This window comes from Pseudorca crassidens, chromosome 19, assembly GCF_039906515.1.
Source record: "Pseudorca crassidens isolate mPseCra1 chromosome 19, mPseCra1.hap1, whole genome shotgun sequence".
Taxonomy (NCBI): domain Eukaryota; kingdom Metazoa; phylum Chordata; class Mammalia; order Artiodactyla; family Delphinidae; genus Pseudorca; species Pseudorca crassidens.
In genome coordinates this window covers 5,648,597-5,668,146 of record NC_090314.1, presented here as the reverse complement: position 1 = coordinate 5,668,146, position 19,550 = coordinate 5,648,597, and the positions used below count along the sequence as shown (strand labels likewise).

General features: G+C 50.9%; 1 protein-coding gene across 1 annotated transcript in view; it reads right to left on the bottom strand.

Moving 5' to 3' along the window:
• Positions 1 to 19,550, bottom strand: part of LOC137212554 (F-box/WD repeat-containing protein 10-like) — a 61,087-nt gene that overhangs the window by 26,321 nt on the left and 15,216 nt on the right. Inside the window, exons 6-12 of the mRNA XM_067716046.1 lie at positions 16,239 to 16,820; positions 8,407 to 8,928; positions 6,322 to 6,498; positions 5,104 to 5,307; positions 4,872 to 4,999; positions 4,057 to 4,179; positions 649 to 758 (exon numbers count right to left, since the gene is read on the bottom strand). Of these exons, the coding sequence (XP_067572147.1) occupies positions 649 to 758; positions 4,057 to 4,179; positions 4,872 to 4,999; positions 5,104 to 5,307; positions 6,322 to 6,498; positions 8,407 to 8,928; positions 16,239 to 16,820 (1,846 nt within the window). The remainder of the gene's footprint in view (positions 1 to 648; positions 759 to 4,056; positions 4,180 to 4,871; positions 5,000 to 5,103; positions 5,308 to 6,321; positions 6,499 to 8,406; positions 8,929 to 16,238; positions 16,821 to 19,550) is intronic.

Sequence of the window (19,550 nt, the reverse complement as noted above, 5' to 3'; positions counted from 1 at the left end):
AGTGAAGTCCTAGGTCTAAAGTATGGAAGAAAGTTGCCTATTAAAGGGTCTTCTTACGGCATATTCAAACGATGCCACACTAGGTAGTTATCATAAATACCATTTTCATGTTTAACATGGAAAGACATTCACAGTACCTTGCCAGAGTGGGTTACAGAACTATGTATAGCATAGCCCCCTTTCTATTTAAAATATGTATTTATAGAGGCAAAGAAAAAGTTCTAGGGTAGACATCGATATTAATGGTAGTCATTTCTATGTGACAAGATTGTAGGAGAGCTTTCCTTTCCTCTATACACTTCCTGGCATTTTTTGGATTTTTTTTCCAGTAAGGATATATTACTTCTAAAATAAGAATTAAACAATAAAGATGTTTTTTAAAAAGATTTCATGCCTGTGAATTGTGCAAAAGCTTGTTGGTCAGTGTACAGAAAATTTATAAGGGGAGAGCGACCTCCACCCAATGCCAAGAATGGTGCAAATATCAAGCACCTATTCTCCAAATGGGATCTCATGTGGGTGTGAGGCTGGGGCTTGAGGTGAGGAAGGACTGCCTTTCCAAGTGAGCAAAGGTCATGGGAGTCCTCAGATGCCCGTGTGGGTAGTTCAGGGGTCCCTGGAGACCTGGGCTCTGACCACAGTACCTACACGTCAGAGAGAATGCGGACGTTATAAGTGCCACAGAAGACATTCCTCTCCTCCATCTGCACCTGCTGAGTTTCCTGGTTCTGGTATGCGGTCCACAGGTTGTAGTCATTCTAACAAGGGAACACTTACAGTCAAAGGACGGCAGCAACCTGACCCCAGACACACATCCCTATGACTCTCCCATGGCGAGGGTACAGGGGCCCAAGAGCTCCTTCTCTTCAGGCTGTGGCCACTGCTATGTGGTGATGGGGAGGGACCCGTGAGCAAAAGGAACCCCTGGGTGAGAAAATACTGAGTTGAAGGTCCTGACCCTTCTTCTACCTCTGATTCTGTGAACTTCCGATGCTGCTGATAGGACAACTTTTCCAAAAATGAGCTCACGACCAGGATGCACACAAAATAAAGTCACTGGTGCCCATTTCACAGAAGCCGGGGTTTCGAGTTCCTGTTGTGTGTGCACGAGACAGTACAGAGCGTACTCGTGGGAACTCAAGTCACATGTGAAATTCCTGTTGCACGCTCTAAGCACTTGTGTGTCAAAGTTTTCATACATCTGCAACCTTCATTTCTCCTTACAGTTGCCTCACAAAGTACATCACTTGCCCCACAAAGTATTCCCACCATTTTACAGATGATGCATCTGAGCCTCAGAGAGGGGAAATCAATTTTATCAGGTCTCAACAGGGGTGTTCCCCGTCCCTTTCCAACATTCCTTCCTCCTTCCTTCCTTCCCTCCTTCCTTCCCTCCTTCCTTCCTTCCTTCCTTCCTCCTTCCCTTCCTTCCTTCCCTCCTTCCTTCCTCCCTCCTTCCCTTCCTTCCTTCCCTCACTTCCTTCCCTCCTTCCTTCCTCCTTCCCTCCTTCCTTCCTCCTTCCCTCCTTCCTTCCTTCCCTCCTTCCTTCCTCCTTCCCTCCTTCCTTCCTTCCCTCCCTCCTTCCTCCCTCCCTTCCTTCCTCCCTCCTTCCCTTCCTTCCTTCCCTCCTTCCTTCCTTCCTTCCCTCCTTCCTTCCTTCCTCCTTCCTTCCTTCCCTCCTTCCTTCCTCCCTCCTTCCCTTCCTTCCTTCCCTCCTTCCATCCTCCCTCCCTCCTCTCTCCCTCCTTCCCTTCCCTCCTTCCTTCCTCCCTCCTTCCCTCCCTTCCCTTCCCTCCTTCCTTCCCTCCTTCCTTCTTCCCTCCTTCCTTCCTTCCTTCCTCCCTCCCCACTCCCTCCCTTCATCACACACTTTCTGAGTAGCTATGGCCCTCCAGGGATGCTAAACTCTGGTATAGATGACTCAACTGGAATTCCAGTTCCAGTCTTCTTCCCAGCCTCATTTTCTTCAACCTCAAAAAGCAGGAAATAGCAATCACACTAACAGGAAACCGATAAGACAAGCTGAGTTTATGATGAAAGCAAAGAGGACCACAGCACGACGTCTGTGTCTGGGGACCTGTCTTCCTTCCCAACCTCAGCCTTCTCTTCCATGCCCGTCCACTCTTCCTCAGCCCATCCTCCTTCTCGATCTTTCACTAGGTCCCGACGTCCACATAGAAGTCTCTCCCCAGAAGAATCCATCAGCCTGCTCCCCCTCGCGTGTTCAGGCAGCTCTGATATCCTGCCGTGAATTAAACGAGGCTTCCCTGGCTTCTCACAGCCCAGGTTGGAATTCCTTGGCTCTCGCCTACCCACTGAGCTTTGAGAGCCTGGAGGCTACTCGGTGGAGTCGATGGGGTGAAAAAGATCTGGGTTCGAATCCCAGCTCTGCCATGACCAGCCAGGAGACCTTGGGCAAGTATTCTAACAGCACAGCCTCATTTCCACACCCACACACTGGGAGCAACGCTGTCCACCCGACCCGTTGTGAGGACCAAGTAGATCAAGTAGATCACGGAAATCAAGCACAGGCAGTACCCGCTGTAGCCACCACCCCCGGAAGCACTCGCCACTCGCCTCGGCCTCTTCCCAGCAGCCCGCTCTCTGCTGAGTCCCACTGCCTCCCTACCGGTCTCCATACCTTTACCTGTTTCTCTTTCTTTTCTTAAATTAATTATACATTTCTAAGCAGCAAACACTGTCCGGGTAGTCCTTGTTTGTCTGGCAATTACTAGCTACATCACCTAAGGAAGAAGGGTGCTGGCTGTGTTACACTTAACAGAACGACGGGCTTGGAAAGAGCGGGTCAGCCTTGAACTTATGTCTCTTTCCCTCCAGTGGAGGCCTGACACTCTGTTTCTTCTTCTATAAAATGAGTGGAGGGGCCAACTCAAAGATTTCAAAAATTGCAGGCCCACAAATGTGCTTTCTTTGGCCCATGTAGTTTTGGGGGTTTTTTTTAATGCTTTTAATTGGTTGCCTGCATTAAAGAAGAGCAAGAGTTGTCCCGTGATAATTCAGATTTCTCACTTCCCTTGAAAGCTCAGGCAGCCTGGGAAGCCGGGGTGCACAGTCTCCTGTGGCAATGCTCAGCTGGACCTGAGTATTGACTGGACCCCCCAGAGTCACCACGGTCCCATCATCCTGCTGCCCTCCCCGCCCCCCCTCCCTCCTTTGTGTGACCAGAACGGCCTCTACAGACATGAGAACTGGACCCTTCTCTTTCTCAACTTCTAATTGAAACTGCACAGTCTTCCTATGCATAGATTTCAAAATAGAAGGCCCTTGAGCAGAGAGGAGGTGACAGGAGTCCAATGGTCTGGAGAACGACCACCACGCCTGAATGGGCAGAACCCAGAGCTCAGAGTCTCCCATCTGAAACACGGCACTTTTTTTGTTACTACCCAAGGTTTTGCAGAGAGGTCTGAGGCTAAGTAACGCTCTCCTTCCGTCCTAGAACCAGAATGAACCTGGAAGTGAAAGGTCGGAAAGCTTAATTCATTCTGGACCCTGGACGTTTGGGGACGGCCCTAGCCCTGCCCTCATGTCCTCAATCCCGAGCGACAGACCCCCCTGCAGCCTCTCAATGCAGGGACAGAGGTGGCGAGGAAAACCCCAGCGATCCTGACATTGCTCCTGGCTCTGAGCTCCCCGCTAGACGACAGATGCCATGGACACAGGACCTGACGTGGGAGCTGCAGTCAGGAAGAACCCTGAGAAGACAACCATATCAGCGCCCTCATTTAACAGAAGAGGTAGTTAAGGCTTAAGGAGAGAAAGTCGCCCCCTTAAGGACACACAGCACCCAACTGTGGTCTCCCTAAGGGAATGTTGCCTCCCACACCCTCCATCCATATGCTCTAACCTACACCCTCCCATACCTTACATCCATATGCTCTAACCTACAGCCTCCCATATCCTACAGTCATATGCCCCATCCTACATCCTCCCATATCCGACATCCGTATGTGAGGGCCGAGTCTGGACTTCAGCCTTCAATGGCCAGTAGGAAACGACGCCCACAGTCGCTTGCCCCAGGTGCCATTGGAACCCACCTTCGTTCTCAGTTTCCGTTTCGGATTTTTCACGCATAGGTGCTTCCCGTCATCCGCCATCTTAGGAACTGGGACAGTAACCTTGTTGGCGTAAGTAGGGTCTATTCCCCTGGTGTAGGACCCCTGGGGGAAAAGAACCGAAAATGGCTACTCTTAGTTCCTACACTCCAAGAGGAGGGGAAAAACTAGTGTTTGGCAAGATCTGAAAGATGGGTTAGTTCTGGGCAAGGAAGGCCTGGGCCTGGCCAGCTAGGCCAGTGGTGTGTGTAGACTGGCTGAAGGAGGGTAACACCCACCAAACATCCGGAGAGGGACCAGCGAGGATGGTGGGCAGTTCCCAGCTTCCAGCATGTCCCCTGGCTCAAGGCCTCCTCTCCCTCTGCTGGGAAAAATCCAAGCTACCAGGAACCCATGATTTAGGGTCAGGCTTCTGGCAAGAAACAGAAGTATGAATACCAGAGACGGTCACTATCCAGGGAAAACTGCATTTTAACCTAAAAAATACTCTGTGGCTCTGTAAACATCTGTGTACACGAGGCTTTCTTATATGGCACAAGCTGCAATATGGCTGCCTGGGGAAAGTTCCCTGCTCTGTGAGGCTCCGGAAAGGCTCTGCCTCTGTCTTCCCAAGAGGTTTCTATACATGTCATCCCTGCTAGATGCACCAACAAGGGGAGAGTAAATGGGGATATCGGGAGTCCGGACAAAAAGGCAGTTGAGGAAGCAGCAGGAGGCCAGCTCAGGGTCTACCGCAGATGGAAAGGCTGGTGCAGACATGAGGCTGGTCTACAGCTGTCCCCTCCCAAAGAAAGTACCTGCAGTACGGTGATCTGGTGCTGGATGAAAGACTGCATGGACAGGTCGGTCCTGACCTGCTGGGCCAGCACTGCCCAGTGCTGGCTCACGAACACACACCTGTTCAGGCTGTTCTTATCCAGCATACCTGGAAAACAAGAGGTGGACCTGGGGACCTCCCAACTGCGCTGCGATGGTGGCGGGTGGGGGGGGGGGCGAGTCTTGAGAAATCCCCCAACAGGCCCCGTGTACCGAGGATATACTTGGAGAGATGGACCGGCAGGTGACGGATGAAGTCGCGGTATGTGCTGACCCCAGAAGACAGCTCTCTGACGGCCTCCAGATCCACCAGCACATCGGCGGCGGGGGCCAAGCCTGCTTTGAACACGCTTGCTTTTTCAGAAGACAGCCTATTCATCTCGGAAATATACTGGAGTGAACTCTTCCACTGTCCTTCTAGAGGAAAGCCGGAGAAGGGGGCACGGTTGGGGCATCTTTGGGGTGACTCCGGGCCGAGAGCAAGTCCTTGCCAAAAGCTTTCCCCAAAACAGAGCTCACCAGGGTCTACCCTGAGGCCACTGGGGTTTGGTCATTTCTTCCGCCAAAATGAAAACAGAGCTTCCCCAACCAAACGCACCAGCAGTTTTCAACGTTCCCAGCTCAAGTCGATGTCTGTGGCATCCAAACTGCCCTGCTGGTGAGATGGCATGGTGTCTGGAGTTTCCTCTAAATGAGCCCAACAAGAAAAAGTAACAATTTCAAAAGAGGGGGTTGGAGGAAATAAGATTGGTAAGGCGGTGATAATTGTTGAGGCTGGATGACGGTTATGTGGGTAATGATTACACTGTTCTACCTACTTTTGAAACTTGAAAATTTCTGTATAAAAAGCGTTTCTGAATCTGTTTTGTGTTTCCCGTAATTTTTCCGTGTATATGTCTTGCTTCAAAACCCAAGTGAGGACGGCCCTAAGGTCAGGGCCCAATTCCCCACTGCTTTTGTTTCCACCTCAAGACTGAATCCAATGCTGGAAAAATAGCTCCTGGTGGGTTGGATTCTGGTGCCCCTCCCCATATCCCCCCACACCAGAGGTCAGGGGCTGGACCGAGAGATTCCGGCCTGGGGCAAAAGGGGACTTAAGCTCACACTGACTGATTTTATCTTTTGGCCACGCCCCACAGCATGTGGGATCTTAGCTCCGACCAGGGATCGAACCCGCACCCCCTGCAGGGGAAGCGCAGAGTCTTAACCGCCAGGGAAGTCCCACACTGACTGATTTTAATCCTTGTTTCTCTCTTTACCAGATGTGGGATTAAATGAGGGAATAAACATCACAGAGCCCAACCCACTTCGTAGGTGACAAGGGAATGTTAGTTGCCCACCTCCGTCCTCCCCAGATACGGCTGCCCTACCAGCCCCTCCGTCTCCACGGGACTCCCTCCCCATCGGCTTTCCTCCTACCAGCAGACTTACCAGTAGTGGCTGGTCCCCACGACACATTTTCGTGCAAGCTTGCTTTTCCTGTAGTTTTGGAGAACGGGAAGGATGTGTGCCCGGGTCTGGCTGCCCAGCAGACTTGTGAGGTCTCGCACGGGGGCGTGTGGCCTTTCTCAGGGACGAAAAGCACATCCTTGGAGTCTGGGTCGTTCCCTGAAAAACAAAAGGCCAAGATGAGTGGCTCTTCCGTACAGGTGTGTGGAAAGGAAGCGGTAGAGAGAGATGGTGTTATTTCTACTGCCTTCTTTTTAATCGACACAAAACGGACCAGGCCAGTTATGTCTGTTTTTATTTGGGGCCTCTGAGTTTCTACATAAAAATCACAGAAAGCCTCTGTTAGCCTTTGCCAGCCCACCTGCACTGCAAACTTCATCAGAGCTCTATATACAGGAGGACAGAGAGAGAATGAGAGGGAGAGAGGGAGGGAAAGAGGAAGAGAGAGAGCGAGGAGCTGGAAGAGGGACTGCTTTTCTGAAGCTTTTGTGTCATGTTCTTCAATGATATGAATAAATGCCCTTGAATCAAATTAGAAAATTTAATTTTTTTTCTTTCTTTTTGGCCGCACCGCGCAGCATGCAGAACTTCCCCCAGCAGGGATCGAACCCATGCCCCCTGCAGGAGAAGCACAGAGTCTTAACCACTGGATGACCAGGGAAGTCCTAGAAAATTTAATTTTTAAGAGAGAAGCTCCCCTAGGAAAAGGGGAAGGTTGCCACAACCCGTAACTGGACTTACACAACTTTTAATACAAGGAGCTGATTCCTGTGGTGGGTGAGGACCTGTGTGTACAGATGAGGCTACTCAAGCCTGCCGCCCCTGTCCGGGGGCCAGCATTGCCCATGGGAGATGATCAGGATGGGGGGCCGACTGGGTGACCACGGCCAAATCACTCAGGTTCCCTGAACTTCGACTTCCTTACCTATACAATGAAGGAGCTGGACTGATCAATCTCTAATCTAACTTATGGGATCCTCTGATTTTCTCCACCACTTCTTCATTCCAGATGATTATTCTTTTACTTCCTGGACACACCAAAGAAATCAAGGGCATATAACGGGATCTAACTGCCCCCAAGGTCACGTAGCTTTAAACTTTCCTGGGATTCTATGAGTCTGCAAACAGGACCACAAACCAGGTCTCGTGGACAGCAGGAATTCCCCGCCCTCAAGAGCTCAACCTCTGAATCCCTCCATCTGACGCCCTCTCCCAGCCTTGTCCCAGTCTGCTAATCCTCTGCTTCTCGTACTGGACCCCCTGCAACCCCCAGTCCCTTGCCTCCTTTCTGGTTGCTTTTGCTGCCCCAGTCCAGCTGGCCAAACATGTCCAAGACCTTGTCACCAACACCCCAGACCACCGGCTCTCAAAGTGAGGTCACCAGACCAGCAGCAGCATCCGCTGGGAACTTTTTAGAAATGCAGACTCGTGGCCCACATCGCACCTGCTGGGTCAGGACCTTTCGGGGAGGACCCCGGCCACCTGGGTTTTAATAAGCCCTCCCAGTGATTCTGATACAAGCGACGATTGAGAACGCCTACCCCAGCCTTATGTGGCCCCTCCACTACCTCCAGCCTTGGATAAACTCCAAGTCGAGGTTGGATTTTATGTGCAAGCAAGGAACACAGTGGGATGAATGACCTCTTGGCCTAGTTTCCGTGCAGTGCAAACCGAAGGGCAAGACAACTCAGGAGCACCCCCCTTACCACCTTCTCAAACCCGCTTCAACCCCTAACCCGCTAAAGCAGGAACCGCCCCAGCATTAAGCAACAGAGGCGCAGACCCGCCACTTCTGGGCCTAAGGGAGGCAGAAATCCCTTTGAAAAGCCTGACAGTTGAAAGTTCCTTCTGCATTTGTCCTTTTAGAATCTTCTAGAAGGAAGTCACATTCAGCAGCTTCTCCTTCGGTCAACAGGATCAGGTGTCAGGACAAAGCGCTCTGTTCTGCAATCTGGAAGATCCCCGTCTACCTAAGCTTGTCCACACCTCCCGTTCCTTGACGGGCTCCTGAAGTCTGGCCTCCTGGTCTCTGGGGACCCTTAGGTCTCTACGTGTGGACTCGCTCACCTGAGGCATCGTTCCGCCCTCTCAGAAACAGGACTCTGATGACATCAACAGCAGTGAGCAGTAACTCGGGGTCGCACATCTGCAGCAGCAAGAGTGTGTAATTCGTCTTCGTCCGGTAGCTGCTGTTCCCAAACCAGTACAAAATCTCCCTCATCTTCTGTTCCACCATCTTGTCCAGCATTTGGTTCAAGGAGGACTTGATGATTTTCCCCTCCTTCTTGCTGAGGTTGACCCGGGACCTGTGGTAGACAAAATCCTTCCCCTGCGTGGTCTGAAGGATATTTTGAAAATAGTGCAACAAATGCAAGCTATCCAGCTGCTGCAGGATGCTGACCAGAAACCTCCTCTGGGACATCTTGCCCACCCTTCGGAACCACTCTTTGGTGGAGAAGATCTTCCAGGCCAGGACACACGTCTCACACTTCTGGCACACGGGGACAGAATTGTTCCCCTTCTCACATAGAAAATAAGGGGCATTCTTGAGCCTCGATGCCATGTTTTCCATGGTCCCGAGACGACCAGCTCATTTGATCCTTGCCGGTTGTCAACTGCACCAAACCCCAGAGGAACTGGAGAGGCTGATAAATATCCCAATTGAGCCTTTTCTTCCTCCCAAAGAAAAAGGAAACTGCTGCAATGGGCAGAAGGCTGCTCTCCCCAGAAACTGCCGTTGAGTCTGGCTTTCCGTACCGACCTCCTAGGAAACATGCCTTTACCGTAAATCTCCTAAGCCTGGCGCTGCTCAGGAGGAGGCAGTTGCTGTATATTCTGAAAGAGCCGGTCATATCGTTTGTAGAACAACAGGAAGAGAGGTACTCAAATTTAAATAATGTATGGACCCCTTTCAAAGGGGGGAAAAAAAAAACATCGTGGAGCCTGGTGTTGAGCTTCCATTGTTGCTGTTTGTGAGTGACTTTTAAATATTTGTGAATATGAAATTAGATGGAAACGTCTGTGTATGGCTGTTTGGTTAGAATGATCTTGAATATGTTTATGGTCATCTTCTTAACTCATCATCAAAGTGAAAACACAAATGTTTAATATATATTTGTTACTTAACTGCTTCAGAAGGTTAACCAGAAACCTCTGCAGGGAAAACTCCCTAGTGGAAAAAAATGTCCGTGGGCCTGAGAATATATTGGGGGACTTCCAGCCTCAATCACACACCAACCCAGGTATCTGGGAGGAAGCACAGCTGAGCGGAGTGTGGGGTCTGGGGTCAGACTCCTGGGTTTGGACCCCAGCCCAGCTGCTCACTAGCTCTGTGAACACGGGCACATTACTTAACCCTTTATGCTTCAGTCTCCTCGTCTGTAAAATGGAAACAACAGTAGTTCCTACTTCAGAGGCAGCGTGAGGATGAAATGGGGTATTATATGCAAAGCACTTAGAAGATTGCCTGGTACATATTCAGCCCCCAATAAATGCTAACTATCGTCCTACTGTCATCAGTATTATTGTCACTGCGATCATTCTTCTGGGCAGCCACATAATCAATGTCCACTATGATGTTTATACATGCATATGTACAGACATTGAGATGCATGGGAAGAAACAGTATGTGTGGAGCTTTGAAAAGAAAAATGACATGACAGTGACTTACCTGTTTCATGAGATCATTACCATTTAGCACTGGCTTGGGATCCACTCAGAAGTGGTGACTTGGGCCATCACAGCCAAACACGCGAGCACACACGGCCCTCGGGGCCCCCGAAAGATGGTCAGTGATGACCCAGAAGGAGACCAGGGGCTCACTGAGATTTCCAAAACTTTTTAGTAACAAAAGCCTGTTTGCAAATTACATCTTCTGTAAAAAACCCAACATGCAACATAGAGATAGTGATAGTCTATTAGTACAAATTTAGAAGTTCAAAAGTTGACTTGTTAGCAGGGCAGTTGTTGAGAGCCACGGGGCTATTCTGAAGACAAAACCTCTACACCTGAGGCCAAAGATGACAGACATTGTCTTACACCAGCTTCAGACTCCGCAAAATTTAAATTAGCAGCAGCTCCGGAGAACCCAGAGAGTCCACAGAAAACAGCTTGAAAATCACTCCTAAATGCTGACGTACTCAGAATGAAGTGTCTCCAAATAATTTTCAAAAGGTCTGAGAAAAATACGCACACACGCACACACACACACTACACGCATATTCAGTGTGTATATGTGCATACACAGAAAGAGAGCACAAATGCAACAAACTGCTAATAACTGGTGAAGCGGGTGAAGAGCATGTGAGTGCTCATCATTCTCTTCTTTCAGCTTTTCACAGGTTTGAAATTTTTCAAAATAACTAATAAAGCTATACTGCTAAATTAGGAAAAATGACTGTGAAAGACTACTACGTAACCATAGCCCCTCAGCTCACCACCGCAGCCAAAATGCCCTTGCAAACGTAGGACAACCCAGAAAAGAGTTTTGAGGACACACTGAGACAACGCTACTTCAGGTGGGACCAGGTTCACACACTGATTCTGGTACCACGGAGCTGGATGATCATGAGCTCCCTGCCTGGCTTCTCTGAGCCTCAGTTTCTCCATCTTACTGATGATGAGGAAGGAGGAGATGAAGGCAGATGATGGAAATTACGCTACCTTCTACCATCAGATCAAATGTGTGAGGCCAGTTGCCTCTGCTCTTGGTGTTATTACTACCCCGCATTAAACCAAAAGGTTGGCAATACCGTGAGCATGTCTAGCGCCCGCGTCTGGCGACCGGGCACCGATAGAGAAAGGCAGCGTGAGTCATCGCTGGGTTGGTTGGCCGTGAAGGTCTTGTAAAGAGTGGGGGTGGGGACAGGAACCGGGCCGGGAAGGAGGTCAGTGCTAACAGCTCGAGCTCCTCTAACTGACAGATGCCTGGAGAAAAGGCCAGAGTGGATTAGCATCTCACCCACCAGGAAGGCCAGACAGAGGAGGGAGGCCCAAAGCACCTGAGTATATAAGGGGGCACATTACCCCCAGAAACGCTACAAGCTGAAAATACAATAGCTTGTTCCTAAAGGTCCAAATAAATGAGGATTTTCATCTGTGAAGCTGACATACTTCAAGGGAGCAGTTTTACAATCCAACTCAGCCTTGGAGTCAGAGATTGGCTGGAATCCTGCTGCTTTCTTACTAGGGCTGTGGCCTTGGGCAAGCCCCTCGGCCCCTCTGGGCCCCCATCTCTCCTCCTCTGCAGAAGATGTGTGATCACCAGTGCCCTGCAGGGTGAGGCTTACATTCGTTAGTGTAACTAAGCCTGGTGGTTACTTCTGCTGCCGCCGCATCCCACAGACACAGGTGTGAGCACGCACACACGTGCACACACGGCATGTCAGCCGGCTCAGGCAGGGACACTGGAGCCATTTGAGATCGGGTGTTAGAGTTTAGAATGTGATCTTGGCGGATGGCGGGATGCGACGGCCTGATGGGTAAGCCAGTGGTGGGGAAGTGGCGCCGGTGGTACCCAGAGAGATAGGCAGGCAAACAGGTCTCGCTGGAGTAAGACCCAGGAGGGGAAAACACTTCTCAGAGGAAAGCTTTGGGGCTGAGACGTACATCTGGAGATTTCTCAAATATCCAGGCTACCAGCAGCCTGCAGGCTCCACACAGTCCCCGACCTGCCTTCTGCCCTTTGCATTCTGTTTTGTTCATGACTCTGATTAAAGCCTACACCGCCCCAAACCTTCACCTCCTCTGCCCGCCCCCTGCATGGCGTAGCAAGCCCCAGAAGGCATGGCTGCTGTACCCCCATCGGCTCCGCTGTCCTGCCCAACGACGTGCACCTGACCTGGGTCAGATGGCGGGAAATCAGGGAAGGGCTCAGGCTGCAGAGCAGGGGGGTCTCGGCTACGGAGCAGCAAACATACCTCCACCCCGCGACTCCCTTTCCGCCCTCGGCTGCCCGCCTCTGTAGATGGAGATCGTGAGTCCACCTCACTCACAGGCGGGTGATGTCTTTGCAAAGGCACTTGATCACATGGGAAAAGCTGTACTAGGATCGTTCTCAAGAGGAAAGGTGGGAAAACCATCGTGTTTGAGCCACCGTCTGCCCATCAGGTGGTGTCACACTTGTTGGCAAAGTTAACTGAGACAAGTCTTCGTTCCTGAGAAATCGTGGAGTTTCCAGTTGCCATTTGCCCTTTGGTTTAAAGAGAAGCAGGTGGGGGGCTTCCCTGGTGGCGCAGTGGTTGAGAGTCCGTCTGCCGATGCAGGGGACACGAGTTCGTGCCCCGGTCCGGGAAGATCCCACGTGCCGCGGAGCAGCTGGGCCCGTGAGCCATGGCCGCTGAGCCTGCGCGTCCGGAGCCTGTGCTCCGCAATGGGAGACGCCACAACAGTGAGAGGCCCGCATAGCGCCAAAAAAAAAAAAAAAAAGAGAGAAGCAGGTGGGGAACGAGGGCATTGGCTAGAAATGTCTCCCTCTCCGGGAGGGGGAGAAACACGAGAGCACAGAAAAGTTCTGACCTGGCTGACACGGCCAGGTCCTCAAGGAGGTCGGGTGACTTCCTGCTTGTTCGGAAACTCACGGCCACTTGCCATTGGTATGAAGGGTGGAACAGACTCAAGAGAGTAGATGGGGCAGACAGAGGTTCTCAAACCCAAGTCTGCATCAGAACGCCCAGAGGCCTTGTTAAAACACTGCCCCAGAGCTTCTGATTCAGCGGGTCTGGCTGACGCCCGAGAATTTGCTTTTCTAATAGGTTCCCAGGTGGTGCCAATGCTGCTGGTCAGGAAGCCACACTCTGAGAACCACTGATGTTCATGTCTCAGAACCTGTGAACGTAACCTCGTTTTAGAAATAAACACAAACGTTTTTTTCAAGACGTCCTACTGAGCGTCCTTGACCAAGTTTTGCCTCTCTGAGCCGCCAACCTTTTCATTTTCATTCCATAGAACAGGAAAAATACTCCCTATCTCACAGGGCTGCAAAGATTAAATGAGGTAAGAAATGGGGAACGGTCCTCAAAATGCCAAAGCCCTCCCTACTCATCATTAACTTTAAAAATCTAAGCTTTAAAATTTTTTTTAATTTTTATTTTTTGCCGGCGTCGCAAGGCAGGCGAGATCCTAGCTCCCTGACCAGGGATCAAACCAGAGCCCCCCGACCCCGCAGTGGAACCGTGGAGTCTGAACCACTGGACTGCCAGGGAAGTCCCCAAACCTAAGCTTTTTAGAGGAAACCCGAGGGCCTCAGCAAAACTTCAGTGAAGGAACGCGGCAGCCAGCGGTGGGTGTGAAGAGGAAAGAGGACCCAGAACCTCTGGAATGTCGGATCAGCTGCATCTGCTATTATATGTTCCTGTCTATGCTTAGGGAGTTGCCAAAGACCGTGGAGGCTTCTGTGGGACATCCAGAAGAGTGGCACACACTGACACAGCTTGGGGAAAATGACAGAGGGCGTAAAATTGGCCTTTGTTATCTTTTTTAATTTTTTATTTTGTTTGTTTTAGGTGATTTTCAGTTTTTGGACCCAGGGGAAGAAAAAAGGTATGCCCATCGCTTAAGGCAATGCTAATGCTCAATTTTGCTTTGATCTTCTATCTCGAGAAGAAAGGTCTTAAAACCAAAAATGAGTGGACAAAAAGAGGAACTGAAGTTCAAAACAGGTAAGGAGACACCCAAAGGGTTCCTTTTATGAATCTGAGTGTGGCCTAAACAAATTACATCTCACGACACTGACAGTTTACCAACGTGACTGAAATCCAGGCAGTAAATTTTGAGAAATTAGGGAGAATGGTGGAGGATGAAGACAGGCAACGTTGTCTTGATTTTTTAAAAGAAGAAAAAGGTAGATTCTGGAAACAGCAGATGATGTGTGAACTTACACCAGAATTCTAAAATGGTTTGTCAAATATTATGTGAGCATTTGGGGAAGAAAGTAAGGAGCAATCAACAACCCAGCCAAGCTGATCTCGCTTTCCCCCTAGAGGGCATCATTAGAGAGGAAATGCTGACATAGTATATCCTGATCTCTGCCACTGAAAAGTCCTTCATGGTGTGCAGTGGATAAAGGGCCATAAGGTGGGCTACATTAGCAAACAATTCTACTGATGCATAACTTACTGAATAGCTAAACCCAAAAGATATTAGCTGAGGACTGCAAGATTCCAATCAATATAGGTATCAACCTAATCAATATGTATATCAACAAGAGTAAGATTTAAGAAGAAAAGGTTACCAATTCTGTAGGTGACACCGGGCTAGGAAGGAGAGCTATTACACTGGGCACAGAGTCATGAATAAAACTATCTCCGCAAGCAGCAATGATGTGATGAAATTTAAAATGCAAATTTAAAAATTTCTAAGGACGCACAGTATAGCCCAAGGAACTCTACTCAATACTCTGTAATGGCCCATACGGGAAAAGAATCTAAAAAAGAGTGGATATATGTGTATGTATAACTGATTCACTTTGCCGTACAGCGGAAACTAATACAACATTGTAAATCAACTATACTCCAATAAAAATTTTTTTTAATATTTTCAAGGTCAATAAAATTCCAAGCTTTTAAATTCAATTAAAAAATTCAAATCCTATACTATACAAATCCTAGAATTCAAATGTAGGGCAGGGTCTCTGGAAACGAGTCGAGTGACGCTGAAGTGAAGTACTCTTGACACAGGACCGTCAGACTGGCCAAAGAGGAAGGGATTTGACTTGACACAGGTCACGGAAAAGACCCAGAAGTTGTATTTCCAGGGAATCCCGAAAGGGGCCTCAGGTTATGTCCTCAGAAACCCATTTAAATACGGTTTGTCATTTGCCTAAAGGTCTGATGAATGTATATCATTAATCTTAGGGAGCGCGTCTGAAGAAAGGAGGGGGATGTGATCAGAGGAGTAGAAGGTCCGGAAACCACAAAGGAAAGTGGGAGATAGCGTGAGAAGCCAAGAATAATTCCCGGGGGGGACGGTGTGAGAGCTGCCCCCAAACACGTGGAGAACTGCCCTTGAATGAGGAATCAGACACGTCCACACCGTCTGGGTGGCTCCAGGAGCGAGGAAGGAGCCCCGTCGCCTGAGGTCACAGGGACTATAGGACTCGGACCCCACTAAGACATTCCTGCAATCCTCACTGTCCCCAAACCAGGTGAGCTTCCAGGTGAGGTAGTGAGCTCTCCATCATGGCACAGCTGCAAGGCCCGGTCAGACGTGCGGGTGCAAAGCGACAGAGGCCGTAAGACGCTCTACTCCTATGAACGCAGTTCATGATGTGGTTTATTCCCGTGCACACAACACCCACCATCTAAGGAGCAAGGCAGCGTGGGGTCGGGGTTAGAAGTTCAACGTCAGCCCTCCCAGGTCTGAATCCTGGCTCGGCCACTCACTCTCCACGTGACCACGGTGACCCCGAGCAAGTTCACTGACCCCCACCGGACCACAGCTTCCCCACCTGCAAAATGGGGACGGTGTGAGCAGCTACCCCACGGGGCTGCCATGAGAGCCACGAGGGCTGACGCACGGGAGGAGCTCAGGACAGTGCCGGGGACGCGGGGGAAGCGAGATAAAGTTAGCGATTTATTCTGATTCCTCTGCAGTCTTTCTGATGGTTCTGAGGATTCCTGGTGACCACCTTTGGGCACAGTGCACCGTTCACCCGCGCAGACAGGACATCACGAGAAGATGGCGAGGGGGACTTAGGGCCTGAGGATTATTGCAAACGTGGGGAACAGCGCTGCACGGAGCCCAAGGCGGCAGCCAGAGACCCTTCTCCTCATCCTCTGACCCATGTAATTTCTCAAGCCAGCAACTGCTGGCAGGGATTCTGCCCCCCAGTCAGCCTTAAAACGCAAGCTGCCGCCCCGTCTGTGTGTTAGCACAGGTCTGGGCTCTGGACCCCGGCATCTAGGGTGCAGGCTCCACTGGGGTCGGTGCCGGCTTCTCGGGTTCCTCTCCCAGATCCGCAATCCGGATGGCGTTGTCCTTCTTGGAAAGCCAGAAGGCTGGGTAGACGGGCTCCGAAAACTTACAGTCGAAACGGTGCACCAGCGTCATGGCCTCCGGCTCAATGCCGTAGAAGGAGAGGACGCCTCCGGGGAAGTCCACATAGACCCCCAGCCTCTGACAAGGGCGGGCCCTGAGTGGGGTCTCCGTGTCACTGTGCCAGGCCCTGAACCCCTTGCCATCCCACTGGAGGCTCCAGGAGAAGTCGTTTCCGGAAATGCAACCATTGCGTTCCTCGCCCTTGCGGTCGATGCCCTGGCACGTCAGGCCCACGTAGATGCCCGCCCCGGAGAGCTCCACCTCGAAGTAGTACCTGTGCAGGTAGAGGCTCTGCTGGGCCAGCACCTGCCGCCAGTGTGTGAACCTGCTGGGGAGGCCCGGGTACGGGTGCGCCCAGGGCGTGGTGTTGGTGACCTTGCGGTTGTCCTCCTGCAGCCGGAGGTACCTGTGTGCCGTGTCGGGGTCGAAGGCAATGTCACAGGCATCTGAGGGGACACAGAAAGTCAGGGACCGACAGCTGATTCAGACCCAACACTTCAAACCTAGCGAGCCTCCAAAGGACGAAAAGACATCCGTCTCCCAGACCCCTGTTCCTTCCCAGAAAAGAGGTGGGTGAAAACCAGAAAATAGAACGCAAGTGTGATATTGTGATTTATAATAAATATATATTTGGTCTCTGGTTCCCGTTTGCCGGCACAAAGCTCCCTGTGATCTCCTGAGTGACAAGAGCACTAGGACCATCTGTTGTTCTAATATTTGGTCTTTGGCCCCTGTTCCCGACACAGAGCTCCAGAAACCCTTGTAATTTCCCAGGTTATACATGTATCTTCTGTTCTGACGAGGCAACTCTGGGTGGGCTCCTGGAGGGGGCTGGCTGGTCACCAGAAAGACCAAGTCATGCCTAGAAGCTTGGAACTTGCAGCCCTGACTCCTATTCTCATGAGAAGTGAGAGGGGCTGGAAATGGAGTTAGTGGGCCATCATGCCTATGAGATGAAGCCTCCATGAAATCTCAATAGTGCAGGGTTCTGAGTGCTTCCAGGTTGGCAAACATCCACACCAGAAGGCGATGCACCCCATCTCCATGGGGGCAGAAGCTCCTGAAATCGGGACCCTCCCCGGCCTTGCCCCGTGCCTCTCTCTCTCCATCTGGCTGCTCATCTGTGTCCTTTACCACATCCTTTAATAAACTGGTGAACATAAGTGTCTCCCTGACTTCTGTGAGCTGTTCTAGCAAATGCTCAAGTCCAAGGGGCGGGGGGGGGGGGTCCTGGGAACCTCTGATTTGTAGCCAAGTCGGACAGAAGTTGTCCGTCACCTGGAGACCCAATACTTGGCGACTGGCATCTGAAGTGGGAGCCATCCTGTGGGAACTGACGCCATCTCCAGGCAGTGCCAGAACCGAGTTAAACTGTGGGACGCCAGGCCAGTGTCACGGAGAACTGCTTGCGGGGGACACCTCGCCCACGCAGGTCGTAAGTGGTCCCAGACCCCTTTTGACAAGTCAATCCACCTCCTTCCTTCCTGAAGCTCAAATTGCTTGGAATTTGCTGTATTATTTGCTGAACTGAATCAAGAAATAAAACCTACGGATGGGCTCATGCTTTCATTCATTCGACAAATACGTCCTGAAATCCAGGTACTTTTCTACCCAGCGTTGGCAAGGGTTTGGGGCAGACAGGCACTCATACACCCACATTTGATTCACTCATTTGTTAAAATATCTGGCCAGTATTCAGCAGGGGAACCCTCAAGCAGTCCCCTGCCCCACACATTCTCTTCCTGGTCCCAGAGAACAACACCTCCACGCACCCAGGTGCCCAAGTCACACTCCATTTCTTTTCCCTCATCCTCCCACGTCTTGTCCCACCACACACACACAGGCAGCCCTGAGTCCTCTCAGTGCCCTGCTTCACCCCCATCTAAGCCACCCCCAAATCTCCCCCAGAGCGTGCAGTAGCCCCACGCTGGTCGGGGTGCTCTCTCCCGCCTCCCCCACCCAGACCTTCTCCCCGACAGGAGCTCGCTTCAGGGAGCCAGCCGAGCTGAATCACATCGCCCCGGCTTACAGCCTCTGATGGCGCCCCTGCCCTTAGGAAAAAGCGGTGACCTGCCTCCCTGGCCTCCCGGCCCTGCGAGACTGGCGCTTGCCTGCCTCAGCAACCTCGTCTCCTGCCCTCTCCCCCTTAACCTCCACACTCCAGCACCCTGACCTCAGACCCACCCAACGCTGAACCCGCTCGGGCGGCTTCAGCACAGACCGTTCCCTCCGCGGTGGGGTCCTCGCCCTGACCTGAGTCAGGGAGATCCCGACTGATCCGTTCGGATTGCGGTTGTGAGTCTGTCCTCAAAGAGGTCTCCATGCCTGCCTGTCAATGTCTCTCGGAGCACCCTGGCTTTATAACTTCCTGGTACTCATCACAATGTGTAATTATTTATCAGTGTGCTTGTTTCGTGAATGTTCTCCTTTTATTCTGTCAGCTCCACATTTTATGCGGGACTCTATCCTGGGGTTCTAGCTCTGAGATGCTCGGTATACACGTGCCAAATGAATGAGTGCGTTAGTACTCTTCTCATCTAGGGGGACCCAGGGCTCCTTACAGGGTAGGTGATTCTATGCCTTGGGACAAGAAAACCAGAATGGGTCTGGAACATTCTGTTAGTGCCAGAAAGCTGCAATACTTTTTAGAATCTCAAGAGCAGAAGGTCAAGGCTTAAAGGTCACAGTGGCCAGCTTACAAGTGGCTCCCACTGGCCAGTCAAGTTGGCAATTTGACAGAACTTGGACAGGTGAAACGATCTGAGTCCATAAAAGGCTACAAGTTCACAGCAATACTCTAGGAGCAAAAGTTAATGTCATGCATGAAAAGAGACGACTGTCATGCAACAGAAAACAGATTATAATAGGATGTGGTTCACTTTTATTTTAATGTTAAGCACAAAAGGTGTTTGGCTTCTTGTATTAACTATATCTGTTAGTAAAACATACATGTGGGGCTTCCCTGGTGGCGCAGTGGTTAAGAATCTGCCTGCCAATGCAGGGGACACGGGTTCGAGCCCTGGTCCACGAAGATCCCACATGCCATGGAGCAACTAAGCCCGTGCGCCACAACTACTGAGCCTGAGCTCTAGAGCCCGTGAGCCACAACTACTGAAGCCCATGTGCCACAACTACTGAGCCCACGTGCCACAACTACTGAATCCGCACACCTAGAG